General features: G+C 20.8%; 2 protein-coding genes across 2 annotated transcripts in view; one reads left to right on the forward strand and one right to left on the reverse strand.

The window, feature by feature from the left end:
• The window catches only part of LOC107994221 (acetyl-coenzyme A synthetase), a 28,321-nt gene extending 15,163 nt beyond the window's left edge, over positions 1 to 13,158 (forward strand). Inside the window, exons 4-12 of the mRNA XM_062077747.1 lie at positions 6,098 to 6,293; positions 6,846 to 7,077; positions 7,321 to 7,492; positions 8,006 to 8,198; positions 8,286 to 8,441; positions 8,557 to 8,724; positions 8,804 to 8,993; positions 11,234 to 11,479; positions 11,731 to 13,158. Of these exons, the coding sequence (XP_061933731.1) occupies positions 6,098 to 6,293; positions 6,846 to 7,077; positions 7,321 to 7,492; positions 8,006 to 8,198; positions 8,286 to 8,441; positions 8,557 to 8,724; positions 8,804 to 8,993; positions 11,234 to 11,479; positions 11,731 to 11,927 (1,750 nt within the window). The 3' untranslated portion in view covers positions 11,928 to 13,158. The remainder of the gene's footprint in view (positions 1 to 6,097; positions 6,294 to 6,845; positions 7,078 to 7,320; positions 7,493 to 8,005; positions 8,199 to 8,285; positions 8,442 to 8,556; positions 8,725 to 8,803; positions 8,994 to 11,233; positions 11,480 to 11,730) is intronic.
• On the reverse strand, positions 8,518 to 10,832 carry LOC107994220 (enolase-like). Its single transcript, XM_017051008.3, has 4 exons — positions 10,423 to 10,832; positions 10,213 to 10,337; positions 9,768 to 10,016; positions 8,518 to 9,590 (listed from the first exon to the last, which is right to left on the reverse strand). Exons 1-4 carry the CDS (start codon positions 10,815 to 10,817, stop codon positions 9,046 to 9,048), a joined length of 1,314 nt encoding a protein of 437 aa, XP_016906497.1. The 5' UTR covers positions 10,818 to 10,832; the 3' UTR covers positions 8,518 to 9,045.
• Positions 13,159 to 13,605: the final 447 nt, after the last annotated feature.

The raw sequence follows: 13,605 nt of genomic DNA on the forward strand, positions 1-13,605 counted from the left end.
GAAAAGAAGACAAAATATATAAACAAAAAATTATTCTATTACAAAAAATTATTTTTTATTCATTTTTGGATATAGAATAATATCTTATTTTATTTTATATTATTTTATTTTTAATATCAGTAATCCATTCGTATTTAATCAAAACTAGTTAGAATCTTTTGAATTTGACTTTTCCAAACTTAATTTTTAAAAAAAAAATTAAAATTAATTGAGAAAATATTATTCTTTCCTTTTAATTTAATTTTGCAACTAGAATCTTTTCTTACTCGGTTCTACTGATTCTATTATCATAAAAAAACATTATTCTAGATATCTTAATCTTTCTTTGTTTTGATCAAATTATTAAATATTTTACCTCTTTCTATTAAATTTACTACTTCATTATATATATTTTTTTTATTTAAAATAAGAATATTATATAAGTACAAATTACTTGAATGTTATTAAAATATTGTAAAAAAAAACATGAAGTATATTCTAAAAAAATGGTAATGAATGTATTTACTATAATATAAAAAAAATTATATAATAAATTATATATAAAATAATAATAAAAATCATTTATTCGTTAATATTATATTAATATTAACATAATTATTAATATTACCCATTAATAGATATTGTTACAATATAATGATTTTTTTTAATAAAATAAAATAAATATTTCAGTAAGTAGTTTAAAGGTTTATTTATTTGAAAATAAATTTTTCGAATTATGAAATATTTATCTATTTTATACCATTAGTTCATAGCAAAGAAAGATAATTTAATGATTATAACATATTTGGAAAATATTTTTAAGATTCATAAAATACTCATAAAATCTATTATTTAGTATAAAATTTCATAATATAAAATGTGAAAAATTAATTAAAACTAATAAAAATTATTCTCTTTATATTATATTTTTATTATAATTTTTTTAAAAAACTTTAAAATAAATATAGTGCATTCCTAATATTTTCTTTTTATACGAATGGAATATAATAATAAATATTTCCCGAAAAATCAGAAATAATTTACAACACACAATAATTTATTATAAAAAATATATATATCATATATTTAATATTGAATATTTTTTTATACATATATTATGAGTCATTAATTTTTTAGTTTTTTTTTTTAAAAGAAAGGCAGAAGCAAAAAATTAATTGTGAAATCTTATGCCCATATAGTTGATGAATACATCCGACAATCATTATCTGTATTTAACTATTCTTCTGTCATACGATGTCTTCTTATTCGTTCAAAATTTGGCATACATTTAGCGATCGTATTCTGATTGGCTTGGCGTACATGGTATGATCATATTAGTCCACGTGATTCAGTAATATGACTCTACATCTCTTAAAACTTGTTTAATAAATTACTATTAAAATCAAAGTTCGCGCGATTTATACGTGATAATGTTCAAATATAATTATATAATATGAAATATAATAAAAAAATATAATTATATAATGTATTATAATTATACAATATGAAAATGTGAGAATTTTAAGATTTTCGTATAATAATTTTTATAATATTTTTTATAATATTGAATGATAGGTAAAAAATTAATTTTATCATATAATACATATATGATATATATAGTAATATTATATTATAATAATATATATATAATTATATATTATAATATATATATAATATATATTATAATATATATATAATATATATAATAATATATATATATATTATAATTATTTTGTATTAATAGATATATTCAAAATATATACTATGTGTTTTATTATATATATTATTTATTTATTATTATATGTATAATGGTCAACATAGATTTTGTTATTTATAATTATAATTTTATAATTTTATTACATTTATAATTTTCTTTACATGCAACTACTACTATTTATATACACATCATAGCAATTGATATTTAAAATGTATAATGTACTAATATTATTATAGTAGATATAGTATTTTAAAAATACAAAAATATCCGTTAACTAAAGGTTTTTAAAGTAATTTTAAGCAACATTTTTTTTTTGCAAAAATATTCGTTTTAACTTTGTTAACGGATTAACGTTAACGTTTATAAACAAAAAATATTGGTCAATCAAGGATCGTATAGCCTAATCAAAATGGTAACGTTGGTTATGTGCCACCGATCGAGAAAAAATATTATATAAAAGTATTTGAATATAATAAATATTTTTTTATATATATTTTTTTATTAATATTTATTATATATTATTTTTTATTTATTATATTTTTATTTTTTTATAATATAAAATTATATCAAATTATATCAAAATTAATGAACAGTGAATAATTTATAATATATCTATTATATTTATAATATATCTATAATAATATCTATTATTATATTTATATATATATTCTATCTTATCCATATCCAAGATATTTCATAGATTCTTTGGATACGAAAATAAAATATAAAGTAAACCTTGGACGATTGAAATTAATAATAATCGATATATATTTTAGATATCAATCACCATAATGTGATTATATAAATATTTAAAAAGATTGTGTAGACTATTAGATAAAGTATTTAAAATGAAGATTAATAAATTTTACGAAGTTCAACTAATTTGACTAAATAATAATAATCTTAAATAACTATTAAATAATATGAAAATACAAAGATAAGAAAGATGTGAAATTTAAATAGCTTCAAGAAGTATATTTCATAAAATATATGCTTTTTTATAAATAGAGAGATTTTTTTTCGGAGATTTCAAGATCATAATTTTTTCAAATAAAGTGATTTTGTATCGTAAATCAAAAGCATCAAATTCTGAATAAAAATGCGATAAATAACAATCAACTTAAATCTAATATTTAACGAAATAATTTTTAATATGTACTTATTATTTAAAAATTAAAGTATTCAAACCAATATCAATATAATACGTTTACATGTTTTATTAAAATTATTACCATTTTATCAGAAACTTTTGTAATAAACAAAAATAAATAATTTCTTTTTTACAAAATTTTATTTGCGAATAAAATTTGTTATTAATTGTATTAAAAATAAAAATGTAACTTTATTTAATATAATTTAAAAAAATATACATTATTGATTATAAAGCTAATTTAAAAATTGATAGACAGATTGATATTATAGATTGACGAATATAGTATATTTAATGATAAAATAATTGGATCATACTTCTTATCGATGGATATTTAACATGACAAAAATATATAAATTTTTTTTAGAGAAATTTTCTTATATTATTAGATTTGTTACAAAATATTAATTTATTAATATGATTTTAATATTATTGTTGTCCTACATATTATCAAAAAATCACAACAAATATTACAAAGACAATTTGTTAAACGATAAATTCCATGCATTTATTTCATTGCATTTATTTCACTATTTCAGATTTTATTTCACAGATTTTATTTCATTAGATATTTTTTTATGAGAAATTTTAAGAAATAAGATATATTTTAATTCATTAATGACAAAAAAATGTCAATATAAAAAAATTCAAACAGTATATAATACAACTAATTAAAAATGTTATTTCTTCATTAACAAATAGATTATGAAATAATAGTTCGAATACTTCGAAAAAGCATTATTTATGTACTTTAGCTTCCAGATAAAAAGCTTCCAGTACGTATTAAAAAATTATTTCATTAATATCTTATCAACTGCTAAATTTATATGAAGATCTATATATTATTCAGAATTTGACATTCGTTGATTTATGATTTAATTTGATATTCGTTATTTATACAAAAAATTTATCTCTAATTTGAATTTTATATTTTATTTCATTTAAAAAAATCAAAGTAATCTTGAAATCTTTCAATATCTCTAAAAAAAAGCACTTTATGAGTCAAAGTTATTCTATATTTTACAATTTTGTAAAATGAGAAATTTGTAAAATAATAAAATGTATTGTTTAATAATTTTATTCGAAGTAATCATTATTTGCGATACTTTGTAGAATCATCGATTATATTCTTCTTGTTTATATCACTGATTATTATTATACATATACAAGAAATTAACAAGGAAAAACCCTCATTCTACAAATTCAAAAAAATTTCAAAACTTTACATATATGTAAATGCATTTTTTTTTTTTTTTGTTATCTAAATTCATTCTAAAATAGTAAAATTGAGCCATAAAAATTTAGTTATTTTTCGTTATAATTCACAAAATATAAGAAATAGGGAAAAATAGATAAAAGTTATTTTTTTTAATAAAAACTTACACTTAATTTTGTTAATCATAATTTTGTTACACAATTTTTATTAATCACTTAACAAAAAATTTATTAATTATTTATATAATTATTTATATAATTAGAAAAAAATTATAATTTTTTCATGTGATATTTTAATAATGAATAATTACAAAACAATATAAAAAACATTTTTTTTTATGTCAAATTCAAGCTTTATTCTATTGCTGTATTTTTTCTAATAATCTGGAAGAATTTTTATATAAATAATATAAATTAATTATAATTGCTTATTATATTTTTACATGATTTCATTTACTTCATTGAAAATTAAAACTTCAATAATTATATTGAAAATAAAAAATTTTAATAATGATGAACTACGTTGTCTGATAATCCCAATCTTTTTGCCAATTCTTTTTGGATCGGATTTTTGTTGAGCAATTCTTTTAACTCTCCGTCATCAAACTTTCTCGGTGCTTTTGAACGATTATTATCTTCCAAATTAAAATTTCCGGCTTTGGTACTACTTTTTGCATATTTTGTAAAATATTGGCATTTTCTCCCAATATGACACAAACTATTTCAGTAGTTTCCACAGCTAATTTTCTAAGCTGAAATGTAAAAAGTAAGCAGATGATGCTTCTCACATGTTATATTGTTTGAAATTATTGCATAGGAAATGTGGAAATTATTGCAATGGAAACTCTTAAAGCGCTCATTATGATTCTTCTTAAAAATAAAAGAATACTTTTTCAGATGATACCACAAATGGGAAGTAATTCGAATTCAGTCAGAAGTTATGATTGTAGAAAAAAAGAAAAAAGAATTTATTTGCACATCTAATAATATCAATAATATATCTAAAATATATATATTATTCTCAATTAATGAAATTCGTTAAAGAAATGTTTAAAACATAATTTATTACGTTATGTATATTTTATAATGTGTAGCACTATTATTACACAACAATGGAATATTGACATAAATATACGAAATCTTTTTTTTAAAAAGCCAAATCTATTGGACATTATTTGTATATAATATTTTTATAATGAAAATTGATTATGAATAAAAGAATGTATTAATTATATTCTGTGTATATATTTATATCAACATCGTAATTGTGTAATACTATAAAATCAGATAATTTTCGTATAATATTTTCATATGCAGAAATTATACATATACATCAAATGATTGTATCATTCGTTTTCTTTAAGATTATGAATATTTTATTATGTTAATTAAATAGTAATAGTATAATAATATACTATTTTAGTATAATAATTTTAGTATAATAATATACTATTTTATAATATGGATATAATTGGACCAATCCAATGACAAAATAGAGGTACTATATTTGATAAATATTCATTAAATAATTTTTTGATTAACTTTTTAGATGAGAATATTATAAATATTATTTATAATATTTATTGACTATATATATATATATTATTGACTATATATATATATATAGTCAAAATATTATTTTATATGTGAATCAAAATTATCATTCTGTATATAAAATTCTTTTTCTTCCAAATTATCGTTAAGCATAAATTTTTATTAGATAATTTTTATTAAAAAAACTTTTGTCTCAAAACTTTTTCTCTACCTCTTACAATTTGTGAGTTATAATACAATCTCAAAAAAATTTTCATAGATTTTGTTGCTGTGATGAATTTGGATAATAAAACAAAATTGTATAAACCTATATATTTATATATACATTTCATATTTTGAAAGTTTTAAAATTTTTTAAATTTGCGAATTAATAAATCTTTTTTTGTAAATATATGATAAACAAATATAAATAAGAAAATTATTAAATAATAAATATGTATAATAAATATAAATAAAAATTAAATTGTATAATTTTGTTTCAGGGAGGGAAACGATCCTGATGATTATTCACGATTAACGTACAGAAAATTATTGGAAGAAGTATGCAGATGCGCAAATGTTTTGAAGTCAAAAGGAGTGACAAAAGGAGATCGTGTCGCAATTTACATGCCTATGATTTTAGAATTACCTATTGTCATGCTGGCATGTACCCGAATTGGAGCTATTCACAGTGTAGTGGTAATTTTTTTATTAAATAATTATCGTTGTTAAATTGATATTAATAAAAATAAAAATGAAAAAATAATACAATGATTAATTTTATTAAAAAAATTATAAAAATATAAAATATATATTTTGTTTATATTTAAGTAATATTTTTTCATATAAGTTTACATTATTTTATTAAAAATAAATTAAATCGAAGTGAATCTTGATGAATGAAAATTTGTAATACAAAGATATAAGTCATATAGATATATGTAATATACATATATATATATAAATAAAAGTTTTAAATGATATTTATTTTATATTTTATCAAATATATACAATTATAACGATACATTGTTATTTCATTTTTATTATAATAATATTATAACAAAATTTGTTTTGATGTTTCTTTATAAATATTTAAATTAATCTTTATAATAGAAATTATTGGTGTTATGATACAAAATAAAAAATATATACTTATACATGTCTTAATATATATAATCTTATATAATATATATAATTCTAATCAAAATCGATATTTTTAAAATTTTTAATGTTGTACATATATTTAATTAGTTTGGTGGATACTCGGCGGATTCACTGGCAGAACGTATCTTAGATTCGAAATCGAAAATTTTGATTACGACTGATGGAGTATGGAGAGGCGAAAAACTTTTGTTATTAAAGACTATTTGTAACGAAGCTTTAAATAAGGCTAAAAAGAATGGTCATGAGGTTGAATGTTGTATAGTAGTGTCCCATCTAAAAAGATTGACTAATCCACAAAATGCTAAATCAGATATATTAGGTAAGAAAAAAAAAATTTTTTTATATAATGATCATTAATGATGATTAACGTGGATCATAAAAATCGAGATAGATATAACTAAAGAAATAATTAATATAAATAAAAAATATCACAGTTAAAATATTGTTTTTCTATTAAATTTTTCAAGATTGAGAAATCATAATTTTTGCAGATGATTAAAATAAAAAAAAGAAAAAGAAAGAAGAAACAATAGAAAGTAATTTTTTTCAATTTATGCTAAAGGGAAAACAAATGGAGTGAACAGTAAAAGTGATGGATATAACTACGATATCCCTCAAGTTGCATGGGACGATGATCGTGATGTTTGGTGGCATGACGAAATGGAAGAAGCTGAGAATAAATGTTATCCAGTTTGGATGAATGCGGAAGATCCACTCTTTATTCTATATACAAGGTAAACTCTCCAACAAAATAATGACGATGAGATAAAAAATAAAAATTTACAAAAAAATGGACTATACGATTAGTTTAACTTTTTTAAATGGTATCATATTTTTACTATTCTAGTATTATAAATTCAATGATTTACTATTATATCATATTGAGATAATGATATAAATTTAGATTCGATCAATATAACTATAATATTAATGAAAAATTGTTTAGTATTGTTGTTTATTATTTTTCATTAAATCAAATCACATTATTACACAATAATTAAATATAAGTAAATAGACTTTTATGATAAATAAATTTTTTGAAAATTTTTAATGTTTATAAGTAAACATGTATCAGAAACTAAAAATTTTGTTTCAAACATTTTTTTATTATATCAAAAATCCTTGAAAAATATTTAAACATAAAGGATATGTTTCAAATATATATATACACGCACGCGTGCGCGCGTGTGTGTATAAAATATAATATACCTCGTATATGTATAATTTTATATTGTTTTCCTTTATAGTGGTTCCACAGGAAAACCAAAAGGTGTCCTTCATACCACTGCTGGATATTTAATTTATGCAGCCACAACGTTTAAATATGTATTTGACTATCACCCGGGTGATGTATATTGGTGCACAGCTGATATTGGTTGGATTACTGGTCATACTTATGTTGTATATGGTCCACTAGCAAATGGAGCTACTTCCATTATTGTATGTTTAATGATTTTTTTTTTCGATTGAAAATGAATTATTATTCATACTGCAATAAGTTGATCTTAATAAATTTATGATTTCTAGTTTGAAGGAACACCATTTTATCCAAAAAATGATCGATTTTGGACAATTATCGAAAAGTATAAAGTTACACAATTTTATACTGCGCCGACTGCAATTAGATCATTAATGAAATTTGGAGATGATTTGGTGAAGAAACATGATTTATCCTTTTTAAAGGTAAATTTGAATTAAAAAAAAAAAAGGAGAAGAAAAATAGGCATTTATAAAAATATATATTATATAAAATGTAATCTTTATAGTATCGAAATTTTAAAATAATTTATTTTTTTAGGTTTTGGGTTCGGTTGGAGAACCAATAAATACTGAAGCTTGGCTATGGTTTTACAATCTCATTGGTAATGCTAGATGCAGTATATCAGACACATTTTGGCAAACAGAAACCGGAGGCCATGTAATCACCCCTCTTCCTGGTGCTACGCCAATGAAACCAGGTTCTGCAGTAAGTTTGTATCTTGTATTTCTTGTTATCAAACCTTGATAAATTATATAATTAATCCATTTAATATTATTCTTGTTAGACATTCCCATTCTTTGGCGTTTTGCCAGAAATTCTGGATGAAGATGGTCACTTAATCGAAGGTGAAGGTGAGGGATATCTTGTCTTTCGTCAACCGTGGCCAGGAATGATGCGATCTCTTTATGGAAATCATCAACGTTTTCAAAATACATATTTTGATAGATTTTATGGATATTATTGCACTGGAGATGGTGAGTTTTAACTTTAAATTCAAATAAATAAAAATTAATATGCAATAAAAAATTATTTAGCTAAAGGATTTCTGAAATTGAGACCAGCATATTTCGCATCTTTTCCAAGTTCCTCTTCAATCCTTAATATTTGATTATATTTAGCTGTTCTTTCACTTCTACAAGGTGCTCCAGCTTTAAATTGTCCAGCAGATAATCCTACAGCTAAATCAGCTACAAAATTATCTTCTGTTTCTCCTTCACAAGCTGTCACGATATATCCCCAATTACTGATCCTGGCTATTTTTGCGCAATTGATTGTTTCGGTCACAGTTCCAATTTGTGATAATCTCAATATGAGAGAATTAGCCATTTGTCTTTCAATTGCTTCTTCAATTCTGTCGATATTCATTGCAGTTAAATCATCAGCAACGATTTGCATATCTTGATCAGCTAAAGTAAGCCAACCTTCCCAGTCTTCTTGATCAAATGGATCTTCAATTGAGACTACAGATGGAAATTCTGTAAAATATTCTAAGTAATGATCTTTTAATGCTTCTGCCTCCATATATTCATCAGGATCAGATTCTTCGGTTTTAAATGCTAAATCGTATCCTCCTAATAGAAAAAAGATATATTTATAAATATCATTAAATATTTCTTAAATAATTCTTAAAATAATTTTTTTTATTTATTTTTTTAAATGTATACAAAATTCTATTAAATGTTATTACTTAATATATAAAATATAAAATATTGTGATATATATCTTATAAATTTTAATTTTTACTAAACCTTCTTTATAAAAAGCACTGGCTGCCATATCCAACGAAATTTTAATTCTTCCCTCGTAACCTGCATCTTTAATAGATTCATCTAATAATAATAAAGCCTCTCTATCTTCCTCAATTTCTAGAGGTGTAAATGCACCTTCATCGCTGACTGGAAGAGGTAATTGAATTTCTTGAGCAGTCGCAATCTTTTGTTCGAGTACTCTATATACTTCCATACCCATTTTCATAGCATCAGCGAAACTTTCAGCTCCTAATATATTTATAATATATATAAGGGAAGAAAAATAAGCATTTATAAGAATATATATTATGTAGAATGTAATCTTTATATTAGTATCGAAATTTTAAAATAATTTATTCTTTAATATTAAAACTTGACTATGGTTTTACAAATATATATATTTAAATATATTAAAATATATTTAATTTTAAAAGAATAAGAATACCTATAGGTATAATCATAAATTCTTGACATGGTAATGTATTATTAGCATGTCTACCTCCACTAATCATATTAAAACTAGGAACAGGTACATAAAGATCTCCATTTTCAGCCAATTCTGCAATATATCTATACAATCCGAAAAATTAAAATATGAATATATTTTAAAGTTGATTATGCAATTTAATCTTTTACGAGATTTTATAAAAATTACCTATAAACTGGAAGTCCTTTCTTCGCAGCACCAGCTTTACAACAAGCTATAGAGACACCAAGAATTGCATTCGCGCCTAATTTTGATTTATTCTCAGTACCATCTAAACGATTTAATAAGCTGTCTATTTCTGTTTGTTGACAAGCTTCCAATTTCGATTTCAAAAGTTGTGGTGCGATTATATTATTAACCACATCAACGGCTCTGAATACTGAACGTCCATGATACATGGCTTCGTTTCCATCTCTTAATTCTTGCGCTTGATTAGGATTTGGTACTAGTACTGATGGCACCGAAGATCTTAATAATCCAACATCTGTAATTACATCTACTTCTAAAGTTGGATCACCTCTAGAGTTAAAAATTTGACGTGCTTTAACCTTTTGAATAGGCATTTTATATATTGTTTCAAATTCGTTTATATATAATATTTATTTAAAGTCTTTAAGATCTAAATTTTTATGAAAAAAGAATTGGAAAGATTCTAATATAATTGACAAAAGTACATGATTACTACTGAAAATTTTTTAATGAAAATATAAAATGAACTATGTGGCCATTTTAAACAAAAACAATTGAAATTTAACATATGTATATTTCTCTTTTTCAATTTTTTAATGCGAATTTAAATAGTTTCATTTTCCTTCCTTATAGAATATAAAGAATTATTTTTTCTTTTTTATTTGAAATTAATATCTCACATATATATGGTTTTTATATTGGATTTTATAATTTTACATTCTATACATTTTTTTTTCTATACATAATTTCATTCTATACATAAATGAGGGTATATTTTTTCTAATTTCAGGTGCCAGACGTGATGCAGATGGTTATTTCTGGATAACGGGTCGTATTGATGATATGTTAAATGTTTCTGGTCATCTTATGTCTACAGCGGAAGTAGAAAATATATTAACGGAACATTCTTCAGTAACTGAAGCTGCAGCAGTTAGTAAGCCTCATCCTATAAAAGGACAATGTCTTTATTGTTTTATTACGCCTAATGAAGGTGTTAAATTTGACAAAAAACTTCAAGATGAGCTCAAAAATAAAGGTACTTATAAATATATAATAAAATATATAAATATAAATAAATACATGATTTAAAAAATTTTTATTATAAAATTTCATAAATTTTTAATATGCAATAAAATTTTTTTATATGCAATATAAATATGCAATATATAAATATATATTATATAATTAATATATAAATATATAATTATAAATGTAATATATTATATTTATTATAAAATTAATAATTAAATTTATTAATTTAAATTAATAATTTGAATATATCAACAGTACGAGAACAAATCGGTCCTTTCGCTCAACCGGATATTATTCAACTTGCTCCAGGACTACCAAAAACTCGATCAGGAAAAATTATGAGACGTGTACTTAGAAAAATCGCAGCAGGAGATAGAAATGTCGGCGATATATCAACATTAGCTGATGAGAGCATTGTCAATACTCTTTTCGAGTTAAGACCACAAATTTAAATCAAATTTAAATCAATGTAGCAATTTTCAATAAGAACGTAATAGTTTAGAAATGAATGATAATACGTTTCCAATGATCGATAAATAATTAATATATGACTTTTAATTTATAATTCTTTCAAAAAGTAAATATGAAAAACATATTAAAATTTAGTAAAATGTATAATTTATCAAAAAAAAGGAAAAACAATTTTTATTAACATAAAATAACTTAAACAATTTCTAAGAATAATTTTTATTTTATATGTTAGGATCTTTTTTCTTTTATTAATAATTATTTATAATATTTATGAATTATTTCATAGTAAATTATTGTACAGTAATTGTATAAATATTGTAAAAATATTATTTAACCGAATTTCGTCGATATATATATATATATATATATATATATATATATATATTGTTCATTTGAAAGATAGTTTGATAAATTATTATTTGTATTACTTGATGAAAATGAAAAATTTATATAAAAGATTCAATTACTATTTTTTTATTAATTTAAAATATAACTGGATGTTAAAACAACATGTTAAAATAATATTACAAATTTTACGTATCTATAAAAAAAAAGGTTAATAATCAAGTTATAAAATATTTTAGAATATCTAAAAAATATTAAAGAGTTGAAATTATGCTAAATCTATTTAAAATTTTTTCAAAAATCAATTATAATTATATGTTAATTATTGCATAATGATCAATTTTCTAGCAGCAATATTTTATAAATTATAGGACATATAAAAATCGAAAGATGTATAAAAATAATCATTGTTAAAAACTTTGTAATGTGCTCTATGATGTATAATTTTTTAAATAATTTTAAATAATTTTTCTTTATTTTTATAAATATGAAAATAATTTGAAAACTTGAAAATTTTACAAAAACAAATTTTAATTATATATTATATTAATATTCCAAATTATTTAAAAATATTATGACATAAAAATCCAGTTTATTTAAAAAAATTTTTTTAAATTATAACTATTAGTAAAAAGATTTTTAGATCTTATAAACATATTTTCTTAAATCTTAAATACCTTGCGATAATATTCATACACGTTTTAATTATTTTTATTTCAAGCTTATTAGTTTTTTAACAAAAAAATTTATTTACAATTAAAAGTAAAAGTGGAATTATGAAAGTATTGCAATTCATATTCATTCATATTTAAAAAAATAGTAAAAAGATCTGTAATTCTATTAAAAATAAGATTTTTGGTCAGTTCATCAATCCTTATTTTTCAAGTTTTAAGAATATATAAAATATATTTTAAAAAAAAATTATGAAAACATAAAAACAACATAAAAACATAAAAACAAATTATTTAATTTAAAAAAAATTTTAACATGAAATAGAAAATTTAAGTATACGCACGATTATTAACGCACTTTATAAAAAGGAAGTTTGCATTTTCTGTAATTTTTTAGAAAGTTGGTTTTATAATTGTTACATTATACCTAAAGTGTAATAGAGAAATTGCCTTTAAATGAAGGCATGTCACATACATATCATTCCTCGCGGAACAAAGTAACTATAGATATAATAAGAACATATGTATTAAAAAAATATATAATATAATTATTTTATATATATATATATATATATATATATATATATATATATATATAATGTATTATATATAATATATATAATTGTATAATAAATTATACAAA

The sequence above is a fragment of the Apis cerana genome, linkage group LG7 (assembly GCF_029169275.1).
Source record: "Apis cerana isolate GH-2021 linkage group LG7, AcerK_1.0, whole genome shotgun sequence".
NCBI classification, from domain to species: domain Eukaryota; kingdom Metazoa; phylum Arthropoda; class Insecta; order Hymenoptera; family Apidae; genus Apis; species Apis cerana.